The following is a 22,648-nucleotide window of genomic DNA, read 5'->3' on the forward strand; positions in this document are numbered from 1 at the left end:
CTGATTCAGCTTTTATCTACAAGCCCTTTCTTTAAGTTGTTTATTAATCCTCAAAGTTTCTTTACAGTTTCTATATTCTGTAATGTGAATGAAGCCTTGTCAGCAGTCTCAAGTGGAGGTAATGATATTTTTTTGAGAAATGATGATATTGACTTGTTAACTGCTGCCAAATTTCATATCATAACTTTGTAAAGTAATATGGCTTCGATAATGTTATTTGTAACCACATGCATCCATCCTAATTGTAGGTGGCGAGTTCAAGCAGCTGTGAGGGAGGCTTCAGATTTCTCGAGAATGCCAAGGACTTACCAACCATCAGTAAGTACATAAACCAAACACAAATTTTATTAAGGTTAACTTCACTAGAAAACTGATTCTCACAACTTTACTATTTAATTTTCCTTAAAGTCAATTATATATGCCTCGATGGATAGTACGAGGAAATACAAGTCAAACTTGTAACAGTCTATAGTATATAATTAGAATCTTACGTGGCATGCCTATTGGCTAGTGCACTCTTTCATTTGTTTGTTTGCATGACAACGTGTATCATGTGTATGTTTCTTATTTAATTTAGGTTTAATTGAACTTTTGGATTCCTATCTTTTTAAAAGTTGCGGTTATAGTCCCCTAACTAATTTAAATACAAAATAACTCCCATGTTTTGATTCTTTGGCAGTTTTGGACACACGGTTCATTAGTGAGGTGCCACGTGTATTATTTAGGGGGCCACGTGGCACCTCACTAATGGACTGGGGTCCAAAACTGCCAAAAAATCAAAACATAAGGGGCTGTTTTGTATTTAAATTAGTCATGGGGCCATAACCGCAACTTTTGGAAAGATAGGGATCCAAAAGTGCAATTAAGCCTTTAATTTACAAATGACAACTTATATTTTTTTTTTTTTACAGAACATGACAACTTATATCTTGTTGGCTTCTTTTAAAAAAAAAGAAGAAAACTTGTATCTTTGCCGGTGCATTGTGTTAATAATGCTAAACTTGTATCTTTACAAAATACTTAATAAGACTTCCCCTGGAAGAAAAAAATTTCATAATAACACTTATAGTCAACAAAGAGCAGCCATTTAATATTTGTAATTAAAATTCTAATATCTTATGCACAATTTTTTCACGTTCAAGATACGTATTTTTATTTTGTTTTTTTGTTATTTAGATCACCCATCAAATAGCTTGCACAGTTGTAACAAAAAAAATAGCTTCCACAGTTAGAAAATCATCGTCTCTATACATTTTTCCCCTGAAAAAAATCTCCACACATTTTCAATATCTATTTTAGTAACAAGCAATTCACTTGTGATATTTTTTTAACCAAAAAAATATGTATTTTTTTAGGGTTGGACATAGACTACCCTTGAAGAATTGTAGGCAATTTATCCAACGATCGATGAAAATTAGTCACAATCTTTGAAAAAATGAAAATTAGTCACAACTTTTTTTTAAAAAGCCAAATGATATATATTAATAAACACGAGGAGACCTTGTTAAACACAAGATGTACCTAGAAACGACTCAAAACAAAGTCTCAATAAAACAAAAGGAAAAAGTAAATTAACTTGTAGTTGGGTAAATTAACCACAGATGTTCAAGGTAACCTGAAAAGTTTTTTTTATTCGTTTGAAATGTACTTAGTTAACCCTTCATCTCCTCCTATAAATTGGGGTGAGCAAGAAAGTAAGTGGCAAGCAGTCCTTCAAAGAAATCTTAGTTTCTTTAGTGCGCTTTAGTACTCTCAAGTCCTTTTTTAGTTATATATACCATACTATATGTCTGATTATTTCAACCTTATGTGTTAATAAAATGTGGATAAAATTTATAAAATATGTTGACTATATATCACTGAATATTCAGTAATAGTATTTGGCAAGTAACATACACTAGTATTAATTTCTTGTAATCGTTAGAAAAAAGTGCATATATTAATTTGTAAAATTACATAATCCATTTAAATTCTCTTCAATATTTGTGAGTATATTGAATTTTTTATTTTTTTTGGTGAATAGTATACTGAATATATATTGAATTTTTTATTTTTTTTGAGTGGTGCAATGCTCCTTTTGATGACATGCATGGTCACATACTTTATTTGTTCACTTCTTCATGCAAGAAGTAGAAAATCAAAGCTTCCACCAGGACCTTCCATTTTTACTATCATGTCACACGTTTTTGAATTATACAAAAAAACCACATCAAACCCTAGCAAAATTTGCTAAATTCTATGGTCCTATTATGAGTATTAAGTTATGCATGCACCGAGACTACCATAATGATCTCTTCATCAGATATGGCTAAAGAGATTCTTAATACTCATGATTCATTGTGCTGTGACAGATCTGTTCCTGATATCACAACAACTCATGATCACAACAATTTTAGCATAGTTTTCCTCCCATTTTCACCTCTTTTGCAACACCTTAGAAAAACGTGCCATTATCATCTATTCTCAAACAAGAATCTTGATGCAAGTCAAGAACTTAGACGTATGAAATTGAAAGATCTTCTCAATGAGATATGCATAAAAGTAGTTTAACTGGTAAAGCTGTTCAAATTGAAACCTAATTGATTTCACCTTATTAATGTTATTATTCTCAAAATGAAAATACCCTCTAAAGTCTAATTAATAAAACAAGTTTCATTACAAATTTTTTTGTTTGTGTTTCATTACAAAACTAAATGAAAAGAAAGGTTAATCAATTATTTTTTCATAACATCAAGATAACTAAGTTTCATTACATGTGTCCATAAGACTCCTCTTTTTCTTAATATATGTGTGAGGAATGCTACAAACACTCTCTTTTCAACACTCTATCCAACACTCACTTTCTAATTGGCTTAAATCATGGTGGGTCTCACACTTTGGAAATGGGTTCCACTTAAAATGGTGAGCCACATATTGGTTTAAGCGAATTAAAAAGTGAGTGTTGAAGAAAGTGTTTCTAGCATTTCTCTATATGTGTATAGTTAGTTAGTTTTAGTTATAATTGAAAGGAGGGCGTATGTGTTAGAGAGAAAAATAAAAATAAATTACAAAGTCAATTCTCAATCCGTGGTGGTACCCATTTTTTTTAAGGAATTTAAGGTTTTTTTTTTTTTGTAAAATTAAAGTGAAATTGATAAAACTATCATTTAATTTCGCGTGATTTAAAATTATGGAGCTTAGTTTTTTTTTGATAAAAAACAAGTGAGCGTAGCTTGTTAACTTATTCATTAGTGTTGGTGGGTGTAAAAATTAAGGAAACATGTTTCTAGTATTTTGTTTAGAAGAGAAAATTAAATTGAATTTATAAATTTATCCTTTGATTATAACATATTTTAAATAGATAGAATTAGTCTTTTGGTTAAAAGCAAGTAGACATAGTCTGATAACTTACTCCTTAATGTTCTTATGTGAGAGTAAGTTAATAAACTCATATGTGACGCACATTTGAAACAATTTTGTTTGAAGTTGAAATTAATAACTAAAAAGGAAAACCATCTATGTAGACACATGCATCCATCTACGTACCACCTTAAGAGAGAAAAAGATTAAAGTAAGTGGAGTGATAGACATGATTTAATGGGGATGTGATAAGAAAATAAGAAACTGAGAGAAAATTAGATATGAATGCCGAAAAGTTAGATGAGCACAAATGTAAGAGCTCAATCAAAGAATTAGTATTTATGGCTCCGTGCGATGCAACAAATTTAGATCAACGACACCTGTTTTATTGCAAAGAATGAGAGAAGAAAAGAAAATATTGCTTATGTGAAACAAACAAATGATACATTAAGACTATTATAATAAGATGAAATTAAGGTATATGATTTGGAGTAAATCTCTAAAGTTACTCTTTGACTCAATATATATCTTTTACAATTTTACACGAGACCTTTAGTTAACATATGATTGTTTTTAAAACAATAGGATCTACTTGTGGCGGGAACAGAAACAACAACATAGCATATGGATTAGAAAGGACAATGGGTGAATTAATACACAATCCAGAGACTATGTTAAAAGCCAAAAAGGAACTGAGGGAAACCATTGGATCATGCAAACTAATTGAAGAATCAGACATTGATAGGCTTCCATACTTGCAAGCAGTGATAAAAGAGAGTTTACGCTTACACCCTCCAGCTCCACTTTTGCTCCCACGTAAAGCTAGAGTAGATGTGCAAATAGCAGTGTACACTATTCCAAAGGGTGCACAAATTCGGATAAATGAATGGGCTATTGGTAGAACAAACATATGGGATGATGCTGATTTATTTTCACCAGAAAGATTTTTAGGATCTGAAATTGATATCAAAGGTCGACACTTTAATCTTACACCATTTGGTAGTGGGAGACGTATATGTCCTGGTTCACCATTGGCTATTAGGATGATGCATTCGATGTTGGGATCACTAATCAACTCATTTAATTGGAAACTTGAAAATGATATGGAACCAAAGAAAATGAACTTGGATAAATCTCTAAGAGCTATTCCAGTTGAACTAATTAAACAAAGTATATTAAGTATAATTAACTTGATAAATGTAAGTTCTTGTATGTGTTAAACCTTTAAGTGGTGCATTTATTTTCTTTGAGTCGGCTTAAGTGCCTCCCAAAGTTTGAAGCCTTTGTATGGGGATGTAAAATAGGGTTGGCTTGAAAAAAATTGAAAATTTTGTGTGTACTTGCATTAACGTTTGCTAATTTACTTTTGAATAAACAACATTTTGTACATGCACTTTTGGATTATGATGTGCATCACCTATGTCGCGAGTACCATGTTCTCTTCAATGGAGATCGTATTGGTCTTATTGCATTGGAAAAAAGGTCTTCGACAAGCTTGCCCCCTTATCCCTACTACATATTTTGTGTGTTGAGGGTCTCTCTTCTCTAATCAAACATCACGAATTCACGGGAAAGATACATGGTGCCCTTATTTGTCGTAAAGCGCCTCCAATCAGCCATCTCATATTTACAAACGATGTTTTTTTTTTTTTTGTAAAGCGACTACGTTGAAGCAAATTGTCTTAAAGATATTCTCTTGTTGTATGAAGCTACTTCCGACCAATCCATAGACTTTGGCAAGTCTGCCACAACCTTCAGTAAACATACTACACATGAGAGAAATCCTTTCATAAAAAATAAATATCATTTTACAATTGTGTTTCACAATAAAAATAAGTGGCGAAGAGGTTTCACGTTGAAAAAAGGTATTTAGTATGAGAGGTCTTTTCAGAAGAAAAAAAATAGGAGAGAGAGAACAATGTATGAATTAATCTCATAACATCATATATAATTTGTCCTTTAATATTGGAATTCATTCATTAAATTATGAGACATGAGAATTGAGAATATTGTTGACAACAATAATATTAAATAACATTCAGGGTTCTTAAAACAGTTTTTGATAAAACACTTTGACAATGGAAATGTCAAGTTAAATAAGACAGTATAAATCAAATAAAAGATTTCTCAAACTTTACAAAGCAATTGAAATAGAAATAAATATGGATTTACAAAACAATTAGAAACCTAAAATACACTTGAAAACTCTAAACGCTAGACATTGTGATCCGACTCTAACTAACTTGAAGAAATAACTTATACATGAAAAAGAATCAACAAAGTGGAATGAGATACTATGATCTCAATGAGTTTCCAATCGAGATAAAAAATAATATGTCGCTTTTCAAATATAGTTATCAATTAAATTGTTGAAAGATTATGATCATAAAAATATTATGATATTTTATATATTTTAACTGTAAACTCTATTTGTACTACGTACAAATACTATGATCTCTATTTGTACTATTTGTTGTTTCACATGAAATAGAGGAGGGTACGGAGAATGAATTTCTATATATACACGCACATATGGATGGATGATGTTTTGATCGGCCAAAAGGACCTATGACCCATTTACTTAGACTCAATACAATCCAAAGCCCAAACACTACGGTTGGCAAACTTACTTGCAACACACCACTTTCCGGCAAGGGGGGTGCACGAAGCAAGCGAGACTGGTTCAAATGAACGATAACATCTGTCTGCACGTTCACGCAATAAACTCTCTGGCGGTTACACTTCCCACGATTTCGTAACCGCCAGAGCCAGGTGTGCCATTACAACGGCTCCGCAGCCCTCCACCTCTATAAATTCTATAAATAGGGGACTCATAGCAGTCCCCAAGGTAGAATATATCTCTTCCTCTAAACCCTCACTCTCTGATCTCTACTTACTTGGGCGTCGGAGTGCGTGCAGGTACACCCCCCCCCCCCATCCGCTCCAAGAAGCATTCCGACGTATTCCACCACTCAAACCACCGCATTTAAAGCACCGACAGTCACCTTCTGTTGGAAAATTGACACAAAATTAATTAAAAAAAATAGAAATAATAATCAAGAAATATAGCAGCTGTTGTAAATATAATTCTCAGTAAAATAAAGAAGAAGGAAAGAGTTTATCGGTCGTTGGCTGAGGCGTGCAATTGCATCGAGCTTAAGAGCATTTCGCCACCACATGTCAATGACCTGATACAGTTGGCCTCAAAGCTAGTGCTCTTCAGGATACAACAGCCACTTCTCGCTAACACTGCACGTTAACTAGCAAGGGCAATAACCACTCTTGAAAGCTCATGGGAACTTAATTGTTATTTGTTATTAGTGACTAAATGAAAAATAAGTGATGGAAGAATCAATTATACTTCAATACTATATATCATTTCTCTCTTCCCAACCCACTATATATGCCACTATAGATACAGATCAGTTACTTGCAATGAGTATTGTACCGTTAGCTGAAAATATAACGTGTTGTATACTAAGTCAAAGAGTAACTATTAATTATAAAATTAATAATAAATATAATAGCACTTTAAAATTAATAATTAATAAATTAAAATTTTCTACACCTTCTAATCAGGTACAAGTACGATAAGATGAAATGTCTAACTTTCTCTTCTTTTACTTTTGACAAAAATAAATGACATTTATTAATTCAAATTGATAGTATAAATCGATACAATCGCAGAAGAGAGAAGAGAGTGTTTTCTTGTTAAAATCTTGAATTGTTTCCCAGAGAAACAACCAAGATCTCCTCTACAATGAACAAACCACTTCCATTAGTCTCTATCATATTGACTTTTTATTGGACACAAGAAGAGGGCAAAAGTTATATAAACTTGAACAATCACGTAAGCTTTACAAGTCAAGATATAATAAATAATGGTATGCATGACGTGATTAAAGAAAATCATTCACGTGATCTAACATAATAACTTAATTTTTATTGTTTTTCATCGAGGTTAATAGTTTTTATTAAATCTTTACCATGTAGAGGTATGCTTTGTTATAATCGAAAGTTATTATCTGTAACCAAAAAAAGTAATCGAAAGTTATTATCACAAAAAATATATAGCAGTTTTGACATCTTTATCCATAATCATTATCATAATCATAACCTCTAGGCAGGTGAATGAGTGTATGCCATAACATACTAGATTTATAAACCCCATTTACATGACATTAGCTTATATTTTGTGCAATAACAATGCACGTTTTTATTGGATATTTAGCTATTCATCATTTGTTCATAAATAAACAAAGACAATTGAATCATAAATATCTAACCAAAGACAAGAAAAGTAAACTACAATAAAATAGATGGTACGTTGGCAAGCCATCCATCATTATTTATGAAAGATGACAAAGTATATTCATTCAAGTTTAAGCTATCTGGTTTCTTTTCCCACTTGACACGTTTCTCAATGTTGGCCCCAGGTCCTGTACAATTAACTTCTGCATATGTGAGGTTTTGCCTGCACAATTTTGTTTACAAATTTAGAAAAAAAACAAATAAATTTAGTGTGTGTTTGGTTCAGCTTTAGATAGAATTGATTCTGACAGAATTGATTTTGTTAAAATTGATTGTGACAGAATTGATTTTGAGAGAACTGATTTATGTTTGGATACAATAATGCAGAATTGATTAAACGAAATGAATGTTGTTTGGATAGTTTTTTTCAAAATTGCTTTTGAATGTGTAATTACTAAAATGAACATAACTAAATTGCATAGTTGAATGTATATGTAGATTAATACTAAATGTAGATATATTATTTAATTTAAATAAATAAATTTTCGATATATTAATTTAAAAATAATAGATACGATCATTAAACTAATTTTTTTTTTTACAAAATATTTGTTCAGATATTTTATATTTTTAAGTTAAATAATGCTAGAGTTAGTTGCCAAAAATCATAAAATATATCGTAAAAAAAAAAAAGTAAAAAAAAAATATAGTAAATCTGAATGGGGACACCGTAAAGGAAAATTCAAAATTTGGTAACTCATGACCATAAACATTTTTCGGGGGCTAATTTGATTTGCTAAGTTTTCTGATTAAATTTTGTTCATCAAATTAATTACAAAGCAAAAAGAAAGAGAATTGATAAAGGGCAATAAAGAAAAATAATAGGTTGTAATAATCAAAATTTAAAATTTAACGTAGAATTGATTCTTGAAAAGCCAAAAGCTAGGATTTGTAGCTTCAAGGATAATTATTTTTGGAGGATAGAAGCAATTCTTAAAAGCCAAACCAAACACCATTGAAAACTCAATTTTTCACTTTTGAGGGTTGTAGAATCACTTCTTAGTGCTGAAAAGCCAAAACAAACATGCTCTTACTCATTTAAGCTATGAATACCATTGATTATTATTATTATTATTTCTGCAAAATTATTCATTTAAGCTTAAACTTGGATTTTCTCTCATGCAACAAAAAAACTTACTCTTGGCCTTCATCTAAACCTGGGGCATCCCATCCCTGAGGAGTTACCACTGACGTAAAATATGTTCCCCAAAATATAACTCTTGAGTAAGGGCCCCAAGGTCTTCCAAGACTCACTGTACCATTTCCAACAACGTACCCTCCTCTAAAAACGAAACCATTTGGATCATTTGGTGATTCCCTACGTTGTGATGTTACAAAACCTGAAGGTTTAGATTCTGCTTGAGTGGCATTCATTACACAATTCTACAACAAGTGAAAATCCATAGAAAAATAAATACTTATTTATTTCACCTTAATATACAAATAAAATAGATTAAGAACAACATATATTCGCTCAGTGATGAGAGTCTGACTCTATGATATGACATCAATGGTGATAGTATGAATTTCATTCGACACTGTAGTAAAATAACCATTAGTGCCACTGATATTCATAATAATTTTTCATCCCGGATGTTTATTTAGAAAAATACATTATGAGCAATAAAAAAGAATTGAAAATTTACATAACTACTAGGTTGTGCACAAGTTGTTAGTATTTTTAATCTAAACTAGACCATCGAGGTAATATTTGACGGTAATAGGTAACAAAATAGTTTAAATGAATGTCATAACTGTCGTATAGTATTTCATAATATTAAGAAGCATAGACATTGGTATTGTACCATAACATAATTTTCTATGACATCGTCCTTGATACCGTAACGTAACATTATAGGTTAAGTACAGGGACGAAGCTAGGTACTAATGAAAAGGGGTAGCCGCCACCCATGAAATATATAGGACCCTTATAGGACTCATGTGCATATTAACCGTTCACCACCCATGCTTTCATATCCACTTGGTTCACTTATACTAAATTTTATTTTTTTAATTAAAGGTCCACTCATGTTCTTTTTTTCTTATCATCCACTCATATTTTTTTATAATAATAAATATAGCATATTGAATTGATCAGTCTATTAAGTTTTATTCCTATTTCCAAGCAGAAGCCAACAACGTTTGAGAAATTAGGGGTGATAGAGATACCCTAAATCATACATTCAAGAACAATTATATTCTAAAGTTCCAATTTCTAAAAATTTCAAGTACCGCCACACCTCAAGATTTAGTAGTATATATTTATTATTGTTTATCTTGCAAACAAAGTAGGAGCAGGGAAACAAAATAGGAGGAAACTGTTATAGGATGGACTCCGTTTAGTAAAAACAAAGTAGCAACGATGAGTTGAAAATAAGAACAACGATTATAGGATGAAACAGGTATCATCCGCGTTAACTTTATTAAATAAGAGATAAGAGATCTCTCCGTTTGAAAATAAGATTTTGATTAAATTAATTAAATTAACTAAATTCAATATGTTTAATTAAACATGGGTAATACAGTAAAAGTAAGCATATAATTTAGGTTAAAATTAGGGCAACAGTTAACGTCCGGGTTAACTTTAATAAATAAGAGATAAAAGATCTCTCCGTTTGAAAATAAGATTTTGATTAAATTAATTATTAATTAAATTAACTAAATTCAATAGGTTTAATTAAAAAAGGGTAATACAGTAAAAATAAGCATATAATTTAGGTTAAAATTAGGGCAACAGTTAACGTCCGGGTTAACTTTAATAAATAAGAGATAAGAGATAAGAGATCTCTCCGTTTGAAAATAAGATTTTGATTAAATTAACTAAATTAAATAGGTTTAATTAAACATGGATAATATAGTAAAAGTAAGCATAAAATTTAGGTTAAAATTAAGGCAATAGTTAACATCTAGATTAACTTTAATAAATAAGAGATAAGAGATAAACAATTTAGGTTTTTTAACTACGGGTGTAACAAACGAAAAATTTGAGTTTAATATGCGGTGATTGAAAAATTTGGTTCAAACTTTACCCATCTTCTATTAAACCACATACTAGTCTAGTCGTTTTAGAGCTCCTTTCCTTAAGATAATGTTGGTAGAAGAAAAAAAAAAGTCTTACCTCAAAATAAGATTGACCTTCCCCAAAAATGAAGTCATCTTCACCTTGAATATAACAATTTTTAAAGTATTGACGTCCCTTTGATGATAGCAAAGTATCTTGATAACCAATGAAACTACATTCAAAAATCGCAGACTTATCACCATATATTGAAGCTGCTACTGCTGGTCCATCAGATCCATATGTGTTCTACAATTATACAAAATACCTTATAGAACAATGGAAGAGTTATAAAATAATACTCCATCCGTCCCTTAATACATGACACAGCTGACTCCATTACGTATTTCAATGCATAATTTTGAGCTTAAATATATTGAATAATATGTTAGAAAAAATCATGAAAATTTGATATTTTGAAAATACTCATCGAGACGAATCTAACGACATCTTATATGATATTATTTATCAATGTATATTAGTAGAAAAATATGGTCAAAGTAAGCTAGATCAAAATTGCAAATTTTCAAATAGGTTATTTATTGCGGGATGGATATTGTTAAATCCTTTTATTGCATTTACCTTGAATGTAATGCCATTCAAAATTACATTAGGTGGAGATGAATGAAATGTAGCACTCATGGATGTGCCAACTTTATGAGATGAATCGTCGTAAGTAATGATTGTGTTATTGCTACCTGATCCTTTTAAAATAATGCACGACTTTCTATCAGGTATAAGAACTTTTTCCCTGCACAATTTTAGATTGTGAAAACATAAAATAAATTTCAAATTACTTGTAGTGTCTTATATAAAAAAAAATAAAAATATAAACTTACTTATATATGCCAGGATTTATATTAATCATAATCCATTGATTATTTTGACTCTTTATAGAATCAATGGCAGCTTGAATTGTTTGGAATGCTCCTTTTCCTTGTTGGTCAACAATGATGGTATTTGCAACTTGATTCCCACCACAATCTATAGCTACACCAAAATAAAAATAACTAATATACAATACTAAAATGGAACATCATTGGTGGTGCCATCTTCTTCATATTTTGTGAAAAATGTATCCTGCCTTCAAGTATATAAATACACTTAAAAAAATTGAGCACTTCTTCATTCCCTCTTCTTTTGATGGTTATCAAAAAGTAACAAATTTAATTTAATTTTTTTTTTTTGGTAAAATATCAAATCCTATTAATTATACTTAAAAGAATATTTTTTTGACTGATACTTAAATGCTCATCAACTAATTTTTCTCACATGTGCCAGGCTTTGCACATGACAAAGAACATTAATTTTTCACATTTTTTCTTATTCCATGTCTTTCCATTATACATACTGTAATATTTTCTGTGATCACTTTCCATTATTCGATGTCTTTCCTGATCCTTTTTTTTTTTTAAGGAGACTTGAATTTTTCCTTAAAATTTATCAGATTCAAATATTATCACAAAAATATATTTGAAAAATCCCTTTGTTTGGTTTTGAGTTTCTAGGATATATTTAAAATGTGAAGTTTTACATATGTTAGCGACCAGAAGCATAGTTTTGAAACTCAGTTCGACCCGTCCGGTCGGACCGGAAACCGGTGGGTAGACCGGGTCGAGCAGATAGTCAGATCGGCAATGTAATTGGCCCAGTAAGAATCGGTCAGAACCGGCATGAACCGGTAAAAACCGGTGACTCGGCCGGCTTTCGAGTTGAACCGGTTTAATTGTTTTTTCCCTTTTTTTTGCTTAATCAGAAAAACGGCATCTTTCCTTTATGTTCCTTACGGTTTTCTTCTTTCACTTTTCTTTCTTGCTTGATTTCTTATTTTGATTTATTTATTGTCATTATTGGTTTTTATTGTCTTTGATTGTTTCCATTATTATTTTGGTATCTATTTCAATTTTCAAACAATTGCAGGATTGGTTATGCATAGACTATACATAGACTATACTATACGTTAATAAGAAGAACATTTAACTGTTGACCAAAACATATTAAGAGCTCCTTCAAAAAAAAAAAACATATTAAGAGCATTTAACTCCTCTATTAAATATTTAAATGAGTGTAGAAAAAGAGCATTTAAATATTGTTGTTCACATCCTTCAAAAAAAATATTGTTGTTCACATGTGTGATATAGCCTTAGCTTACAATATATATAAGGTTAAATATGTTTTTGGTCCCTATAAATATACCAATTTTTCATTTTAGTCCCTCTAAAATTTTCCTTCAGCTTTTAGCCCCTATAAAATTTTCTATCTTTACTTTTGGTCCCTCGTTTAAAGTAAACTCATATGTAGAATTCATATTTTTAAATAAAATTTTGCAGAAAAATGTATAATATTACAAGGATCTCTCCTAAAAAAGTTTAGAATTTTTTACCAAAACATGAATTAAATATGAATTTTTATATTTTTGACGGTAAAAAATTCATGTTTTGTTAAAAAATTCTAATTTTTTTTTTGGACTGATTTTTACAATATTTCATACATTTATGCACAGTTTCATTAAAAAATACAAAAATTTACTTAAAAATAGGGACCAAAAATAGCGATTGAAAATTTTATATGGACTAAAAGTTGAAGGAAAATTTTAGAGGGACTAAAACGAAAAGTTGATATATTTATAGGGACCAAAAACATATTTAACCCATATATATATATGAGATAGGATCTGTTGGCACCAAATCTCAACCTTCAATTTAGTTTGATCTTACGGTTGAAATTAATTCACTCAAAACACTGCCATGTCGCCCTCTCTCCAGATATGTTTCTTGCTTGTTTCAGAAATCTCACTTTGCCCCAGTGCCTCTGTTTTTAACGGTGAAGTTTCACCTCTCATACATATTCCTTAATACAATGGAAATATTCAGTTATAGTAAACCCATATTCCTTATCGTAAACCACAATTCATGACAAAGGATAGAAAACCAATTTCAGTATGACATATTCCTTAATACAATAAGCAAATGGGTTTTGTTAACAAATGATAGAAAACCAATTTCAGTATGACATATTCCTGAATACAATTTCAGTATGACATATTCCTTATTTGAGGATCCGGTGTCAACGGTTTCGTTGACACCAAATCTTAACTGTTGATTTCTTTTGATCTAAAGGCTTATATTTATTCATTAAGAATATAATGTGAACCACATAAGAGTATATGTAGAATATCTTTTTGCGATTTTCATTTCCTAATTTATTTCGTCGGTTTTCTCTTTCTATATTTGCGATTTACATTCCATTAATAACTTTGTTCTATGTGTGCAGCAAACATAAGTAAAGTTTTTCTATAAAAAAAAGGGTAAATTTCTCAGAAAAAAAAATAATTACTTATTCTTCATTTTGTTCCAATGCCAAGATTCAACCTTTTCTATTTGCAGATGATAACTCATTTTCTATAAGCTCCATTATATCTTCTTCTTAATCTTATGCCAACCTTTTCTTTAATTTAAGCCATGTTTCTTCTTCTTCTTAATCTTATGCTATTTTTTATTGTTACAATCTTATGTTACTAAAATGGCCTTCATGTTTTTCTACTAATTAAAAATTTAAAGGAAAAAAATTGAACGAAAGCAATTTAAAAAATAATTTGGCACAAATCATGGCAAGTCAACCGTATTGAGTACATGGAATTCATAACAACAATGTATTGCCACCGATGAATTGAAGTGTTGTTCTACTTGTTCAATAAGTTCAATGCATAATTTATTTTTACATAATAATTCTTGTTAATTTAATCTTGATTAATATTTTGAATTCAAAATGATTGAGGTTGCTGTATCGTGCAAGCCCCATTTTTCTACCCATTATTTCTTGCTAATTTCTGGTAGAATGCAATTATTCAGGTTACAATCTCATTATAAAAAGAGAGAGAGAGTTCGGTGCAACAAATTAGGAAATGAAAATCACAATAAATATGATATATATGATACTTTTAAGTGGTTAAATATTAGCCTTTGTATCAAATGAAATCAACGATTAAGATTTGGTGTCAACGGATCCTGACTTATATATATATATATATATATATATATATATATATATATATATATATAGAAAACAATGTAATATTGTGTATATTCTAATCATTTTTGTTTAATATTATTGTAATTAGGGGATTGATTTGTTTCTTTAAAAAAAGGGATTGATTTGTATTAATTTAATGAAGTGATTTGTTGTTGTATTTTCTTTTTATTTTATAGGTGTCCTTTTTAGAGTGATCGAGTCACCGGTTTAATTCAATTTAACCTATTAAATACCTAAACAAACTTAATTTAAAGACCGAGTTATATAATCGAGTCATCTAGTTCAGTCATGCGGTCCAGTGACCTAACGGTTCGACCGTTGACTCAGTGACTCGGTACCCCCACCGAGTCGATTACCGAGCCGAGTTTTAAAATTATGACCAGAAGTACATGCATAGTTGAGGAATGAGGATCAATTTTAAATCAAAAAGTAAATTTTTGGTCAAACAAACTTATTCCCTCCGGTCCTATTTACAAGAGACAATCTACTTTTTAGATACATTAAATAATTTATGTATTTGGTTTAAGTTCTTGACTAGATACATATATTATTCAATGTATCTAAAAAATCAACTTTCTCTTATAAATAAGATCGGATGGAGTATAATTTTGTTTGATTTGAATTTATCCTTAAAATGTGATCAGATTCAAATTCAACTACACCTCATTTATTATCACAAAAATATATTTGAAAAATCCCTTTGTTTGGTTTTGAGTTTCTAGGATATATCTTTTATTTCAATGTGAGCATCGCTGGCTAATTAAAAGATATATTTGAAAAATTATATAAATAATTAAGTTGGTAACTGATAAGAAAAATAAGTAATTAATATTTTTTTTACCGAGTGCAAGGTCGTGCATATAAGAAAACCTTTACAATATATTGTAACCTGTCCTCTAAAAAAAAAAAAAAAAGTGATTTGTGGTGGTCGAAGCAGGGCGGATCTCGACTCACAATAATACCAGTGACGCAAAAAATCTATGTCAAATAATACTAAATTTAATAAAAAAATTATATTGAAAATAGTTGTAGCAACCAAAATAACAAAGAAAATAATTTAATTTTCATTTATTGAAAATGAATTAAAATTACATCATTAGTAATTGTTCTAAGAACATCTTTTTCTATATATGCTACAAGTGATAAGTCAAATGTTATAGCAGGATACATGTGCGGTGAGCGCGTTGTGCTCTTTTTTTCGAAGCAAATCACAATTAAAAAATAGACATGTGCATAAATTGAAAAAAAATACAGACACATGTGTAAACGAAAAAAAAATTGGTCACCTTATTAATGAGTAAAATATAGACACATGTATATATTAAAAAAGGGAAATATTAACGGATGCCCCGAACACTATTTAAGCACTTAAAATGATAAATTTTAATGTATGTATGCCTGAGTCATTTTTGTTTGTGTGGAGAGGGTCCCAACTTATTATTATTATTTTATTTTTTTCATCACTTCACTGTATACTTTTACTTATATGTTAATACACACACCTATTTTTTTTTTTTTATGTTTATACATGTGTCTATATTTTTACTCATATATTAATATGATGACCTATTTTTTTTAAGGGTCTTGTTAACGAATGTTCGCATGACACTCTTTAAGCATCATAAATTTAGCAATTATTTTTTTAAAAGGTTAATTATTATAATTTCCAATGCATTAAATGCACACTTTTTCATTAAAAACTACCCATTTTAAGTACTTAAAGAGTATCCTGGAGGCACCCGTTAACATTTTCCAAAATTTAAAGATAAAAGTAAAAAATGATGTGACTAATTTATTTTTCTTTTAATTCTATACATTTATGTATGTATGTGTGCCCAAATATTTTTGATTTGCGTTGACTAGATAAGTATTGTTCAAAAAGTCCAATGAAGGTAAAAATATCTCTGTAAAATATAAAATATCCCACACTTGTCTTGTAATCAATGACACCCATCTTTAAAAAAAAAGTCAATGATATTTATTCTACAGTTTACTACCAACTTTTTTTTTGAAGAGAGTTTACTACCAACTTATTGAGTTGAATTCAAAATAATCAATTAATTTATAAGAGATTTAATCATTTATGTCTTGGATGGATATATGGTGATTAATATAAGAGAGGGGATCTTGTGATTAATATAAATCATAGATAAGTTATATGAATACCCGTAGTAATCATCATATATTCATCCAAATATTTAGTTATATGGATCTCCTTATTTTTTTTCTGAAGGAATAGATCCCCACTCTTATACATTCAATATTTTACATTTGAAAATTGCTCTTCTCCCAACAAAAAACGCACACTCCCATACAAACTAGTCAAAATACCCCTATGTGAGCTAACTTATGTTCGGTAAGCTGAAGTATAACATATATGAGTTAACTCACGTTGGGGTTATAACCGACATGAGTTAACTCACGTGGGATGTATCAATGTAGCGACCGTGACTTAAATCACGCTGGATATAAACACCTACGTGACTTAAGTCATGTGAGGAGTATTTTTGAAAGTTCAGTTGAGAGTGAGCAAATCTTAATAGGAGAAGAGCGATTTTCTTTACATTTGACTTATTCGTCGGCTATGTGAGATTTAACAACAGTATTGTATTTCTCAATATTTGGCAAAACTAAAATATTAATCTATGTGCCTCTGTAATAATAATTTTGTTTGCATAAATTTACAAATAAATGTCATATAACAAATACGGAGGTTGACTGTTGGAATTTTTTTCAACAAGCAATCCCTTTAGATAGAATAATTTACAAAAAGTTTCACGTCCAAAGATGGAGTACATACAATACAAGAAGGTGACTGATTACTACTTCCATGCATGTATCTCATTCACTTTTCACAGCTATCTTTACAAATTACAAGTATAGCTCATTCCTTTTTTAACATAAGTGTACTGTGACAGTAGTTTTATGATACATAAGCTAGATGATGTCTAAGATAGTAGTCTCCTAAGAAGGTAACATCACTACACACTGCAATCCATGGGGGAGTGTAGAAGATTCGCGCATTTTCAAGGGTAAAACCATTCAGAATCGGCAATGGAATTCCCCTCTTTAACTGCGAGTTTAGGTATGGTATGAGGACGGTTTTGAGGGCAGTTGATGATAATGACTGAAAATGTTTACAAAGTAAAAGAGTAAGATTCATATAATAGCAAAGACTAACTAACAATCATGTATTTCAAAGATAAAATTAGAATGATTTGTGTGTGCACAATGAGATAGTGTCACATGACATCTTAAAAACAGATAAAAACATAACTATGCAAGAATAGTCCACCAAAAATATAGGAATTATTTGGTTATAAAGTTCAATTTCATCTAATTTTATACCAAAATACAAACCTTTGAGTTGAAAAGGTGAATGCATTTACTGATATTTACCTGAATTACACTCATGTGAAGTTTCCCTATTTTGCTCCATTTCAAGTCTGTGGAGAACTTCTTCAATTTAAGCCGACCAGTAAGACTGTTCCGTACAATTTCCGCATCACACGAAGCACTAATATCCTGTACCAACAAGCAACATTAATGGAACATGTTAATATAAGATATTGATCATGTTATCGGAATGGAGAAATGTAGCAAATTACGAGAATAGTTACTTTAAAAGTGTAAGTTTCAAAAATGATAAACTATAAACTTAGGTATATATTAACTTTATTTAAGCATACCACAGAGATGCATGCAACCGGTATGACTTCACCAGCTTCCAAAACATCAACGATTAAATCTATGGAAATGGTAACTCCTACATCTTGATCTGACACTTTTATAACCGGTGGAGAAGATACAGAGACATTAAGATTCATGTCATCATTTGGATATTGCTTGTATAATTGAGGAATGAGAATTTTCCAGTCAGCAGTGTTCAAAAGGGCCTGATTAGGTAGTTCATCAAGTATCCATTGCAAAGCATCTGCCTGAGGCAAGAACAACATAAACTATCAAAACTATATTCGAGTATATAATAATGCAAATGCACCCAATCTAACACAAAAGCTTGCAATCAGCATGAACAATGTTGTTTCTATGATAAAGGAATAGAGGATTCAATTCTACAGATATATGGAGCATAACAGTCCAAGGTTTATTTATTTTTGGACAAGCAATCCCAGCACAATCATTAATCCAACAACATGCACTATCCTGCCAACTCATTCGCCTCAAGAATTTCCAGCATTAACACAAACCTCACTTCTATCCAAAGCATTTGCTTGAGTACCGACCTAAGATTGACACAATGCACAAGAAAAATTTAATTAATGAGCAGTGTACCTTACTCATCTTATTTATCACAACTGATATTGAAACAAATCAGTACATCGTTTACCACCAATACTATGACTTCCGCCTAACCAATCAGCTTCTTCAGTTGCTCCTAAACACCAAGATTTTTATCTTCTCCAGAACTTGATTTTGAAATAAACCACACACAAGTAAACCATATAATCATGAACCTTTGCCTTAAATCCCTTCTTCCATTCACCAATATACCGAACTGATATATATGCGATAATCCTTCATTTTTCAGTTGATAGAAACTGATATCAAAATTATAAATTTATAGTAATTATCACAATAGAATCCCAAGAAATTCCGAGAGTCTTGGTTCTGTCCCCTCCAAGAATTCAAGAGCTTGGTCTCTCCCTACCTATCCTTTATCCCAATCCCTGAATATCTGTCTTTTCCTCTGCATCTTATTTATAATACTAACTCTCTCCTATATCAGTTACATAGAAGTTTAGTAGATAGCAACTACTGCAGACAGCAATTACTGCACATAAGTAACAGTTACTAAAACATTATTAAATAAACAACTAGCTTTCTATAACTTATGCCCTTAGGAGTCCTATTACTAACATCAATACACTGCTAGCTTCAAAGGCATCAATTTGTTCCATATAATTGAACTAAGAGCGGATCGGCCATCTCCACCAGCCCCACAATACCTTTATAAGCCTCTTTCCCATAATACATGTCGCCTCTTAAATTATTCCACTGCCATGCAACCACCACATTATCATGCAGAGAAACATTATCCAACAACGAAATACACTCCTTCAATTGATCCTCTTCCCACTGAAATAATTCTCTTCTCCATTGTCATTCCCCACCACCTGACCCTATATTTGATGTCAGCAGAAATCAAGGTCTATTTGATGTCAGCAAAATAATCCTTTTATCCAAAATTCCATGTCCGGCCAAAGGTTCCATGAGCCAAGTTTGGTTATTAAAGAACTCACTCCATTAAAAGTATATAGAAGATGCGGGAAAACATGCAAACTGTGGAACAATAAGGAAAAAATTTGTTCTACAGATTATAGATAATGTCATAGCCTAATGAGAAACAAGATAATGTATTAATGTTTCACGAGAAACGTTAGGGGAGAACCCAGGCAAAAAAAAAAAAGGCAAAATGTTTCATGAGAAATGTTATTGAACTAGACCATGCAAAACATTTTCATGTATTGAAATCTTTGGAAACTTCAGAACTCAGAAACTTACTGCGAAGTAAACTTCGGACGCTGATTTGAAAACATTTTCATGTAATGATATATTTATCATCTTTGGTAAACCACCACTGGAAACAGAAATGTCAGATCTTCTGTGGTAAACTTGAGGTACTAAAACATCATTTCTCTCAGTGAACAAACCATCGATTTCAAGTTCAATAGAAGAATTACTCAGCACAGGATTGTCAACGAAAGAAATATTTAGAGCAGCGGTTTCATCTATTGAAATTGTCTTCGGAAGAGTTTGCAGTAGATTGTCAAGTGTTGGTATCCCTTCTCTTATTTTCTTAGAAACAGCATCTTCAACTGCCGATCCTATATTTCCTTTAAAAGCATCAACTAGACTGCAGCAAAAATAAAACAATTTTTCACATAACATTTTCAACCATTATCTATCGTGTTTGTGTGTGTAGGGGGTCAGAACAAGTTTTGTTCCTTTGAAAGATAAGTCGGTGTGAGCCTAGGAAATATAGATTACACTTGATAAAGCCAAGCTGCTCCACCGTTCATCTTTATAGATAATTCTCCAACATCACATCCGTAATCTAAGAGAATCAGCTTAAGAGTTCCTTCTTGGTTCCTTAAATTTACAGTAAGCCCCACTTGCAAATCTTCAACCTTCCAAATACAGCACAATGCGACACAAGTACATAACTGAGTGAGGGATATTATTGGATGATCAAGGAGTGGGAAAACAAAACTGCATGCATTAAAGGTACATATTCTAACAGGTTTTTTCCTATCAAATACTAAAAACACATGTGCTTTATTGCTCATCTTGATACCACATCTAAATTTTCAATATCTGCAGTTTCAAGTGTATTCAATTGCCTATCTTCTAACAAGTTGATCTAATCTAAAGTCTTGTTTGGATAAACAATTTAATTAAGTGCTTGTAGCATAAACGCTTATCAGACAGGTGCTTATGTATAAGCTTTTTCAATAATAAAAGATCAAATAAACTTAAACTGTTTTCATAACCTATTTTGGAGAGCTTATGGAAATAAGTTAAAAATAGTTTATGAACATGTCATAGGTTGTTTCTATAAGCTCTCCCAAACATACCCTTATTCGAGTTGCAGAAAGTACAGAATGCAATTTTAGAACCAATTTTGTCAAAATAACCAACTTATGGAAAACATTTATTCCTATTATTCTGTTCAAGGTCAAACCTAGTGAATTAAAGCACAAAGGAACGATATATTATAAGCCATCAAATCAAATGCAACTTTAGAAAGAAAAATGCATATATATAATAGTGAACAGTATTAAAGATTAATACAATACCTTAACAGTGGCAGTTCCACTATCTGAAATTCCAATTGGGATTAACCAACTACTAACAGTATACCTCCAATTCAAGCTCAAATTAGCAGTAGCACCCGAAACAACAACATTAATACCAGTATCACCAGTTTCAACATATGAAGAACTAACTTGAATATTCTTGATTGTGATCTCAGAAAGAATCACATGAGCTTTTCCAACAAGAGGGACTTGAACAGATTTCTCAATTTGTGGTAGCTGAGAAAGAACTATAGATGCAATAGTTTGGTTTATAAGAATATCTTTGGCAAAGTCAAGACCCTTATCAGATATAATCACAGAGATGAAACCTTCTTCATGAACACAAACACTTGTTGAGATGAATAATAAGAATAAAAAAAGAACAAAAAATTTATGTGACATGGTTTTTTCCTGTGATGGATGAATTTATGATTAAGAAAACATCAACATGAAACCTAGTATAAGGGTGTTGTTGAATCTTTGAGATAGTTTTAATGTTAATATTTGTGAGTGAAATATGAAATTTTGTTACTGTTTTATATGTTTGAGATGTATCTAACTCGGTTTCTGATAACAACGAACTATGAAGATGGTTGGTTGATTTTGGAAGTTTGTTCAATAAATATATATTGTTGTTATTAAATTGGGTTGAAGTTGGCACCGTAGAGCTCAATTAATTAATATAAAACATATAGTTGTACGTGAGCTCGAGACCCACGCGACTTGTTATTTATTTTAACACTTCAGTTTGTATATTCTGATTTCTGACTCTTGAAAATGCACCGTTAAACAAGAGCATCTCCTGAGAACATCATTATAATGTTCTTGGTAATACGAAATTTAGCTGAGAATTAAATAAAACTTGGTTAAGGATTGTTCCTGTACTATAATTTTGACTAAAGATTGTTCTAGTCAAATTTAAATTAAAATTGTCACGAGCAATTACTCTTTAATTGAAGCTCATTAAATCCTTGAGCCACGATTGGTTATTCATCGGAGTAACTTTATGTTGGTGAGTTCACTTGTGACATATCCAATTTAATAACCCTGCCATTTTTAACTCTAATTATGCAGCTCATAGAAAATTCAA

General features: G+C 30.9%; 2 protein-coding genes and 1 pseudogene across 2 annotated transcripts; 1 reads left to right on the forward strand and 2 right to left on the reverse strand.

Moving 5' to 3' along the window:
* The first annotated feature begins 2,068 nt into the window (after nucleotides 1–2,068).
* On the forward strand, nucleotides 2,069–4,559 carry LOC11436107 (geraniol 8-hydroxylase-like; annotated as a pseudogene).
* Nucleotides 4,560–7,644: 3,085 nt separating this feature from the next.
* LOC11436108 (putative pectinesterase 10) lies at nucleotides 7,645–12,087 on the reverse strand. The gene is made up of 6 exons (XM_024785042.1): nucleotides 12,060–12,087; nucleotides 11,548–11,698; nucleotides 11,291–11,459; nucleotides 10,769–10,957; nucleotides 8,789–9,033; nucleotides 7,645–7,813 (listed from the first exon to the last, which is right to left on the reverse strand). The coding sequence occupies exons 1-6, from the start codon at nucleotides 12,085–12,087 to the stop codon at nucleotides 7,645–7,647; spliced, it is 951 nt and encodes a 316-aa protein (XP_024640810.1).
* Nucleotides 12,088–17,394: 5,307 nt separating this feature from the next.
* Nucleotides 17,395–22,179, reverse strand: LOC11429997 (putative BPI/LBP family protein At1g04970). The gene is made up of 6 exons (XM_003617607.4): nucleotides 21,559–22,179; nucleotides 20,750–20,889; nucleotides 20,264–20,615; nucleotides 18,430–18,678; nucleotides 18,140–18,265; nucleotides 17,395–17,867 (listed from the first exon to the last, which is right to left on the reverse strand). Exons 1-6 carry the CDS (start codon nucleotides 21,958–21,960, stop codon nucleotides 17,664–17,666), a joined length of 1,473 nt encoding a protein of 490 aa, XP_003617655.2. The 5' UTR covers nucleotides 21,961–22,179; the 3' UTR covers nucleotides 17,395–17,663.
* Nucleotides 22,180–22,648: the final 469 nt, after the last annotated feature.

The sequence above is a fragment of the Medicago truncatula genome, chromosome 5 (assembly GCF_003473485.1).
Source record: "Medicago truncatula cultivar Jemalong A17 chromosome 5, MtrunA17r5.0-ANR, whole genome shotgun sequence".
NCBI classification, from domain to species: Eukaryota; Viridiplantae; Streptophyta; class Magnoliopsida; order Fabales; family Fabaceae; genus Medicago; species Medicago truncatula.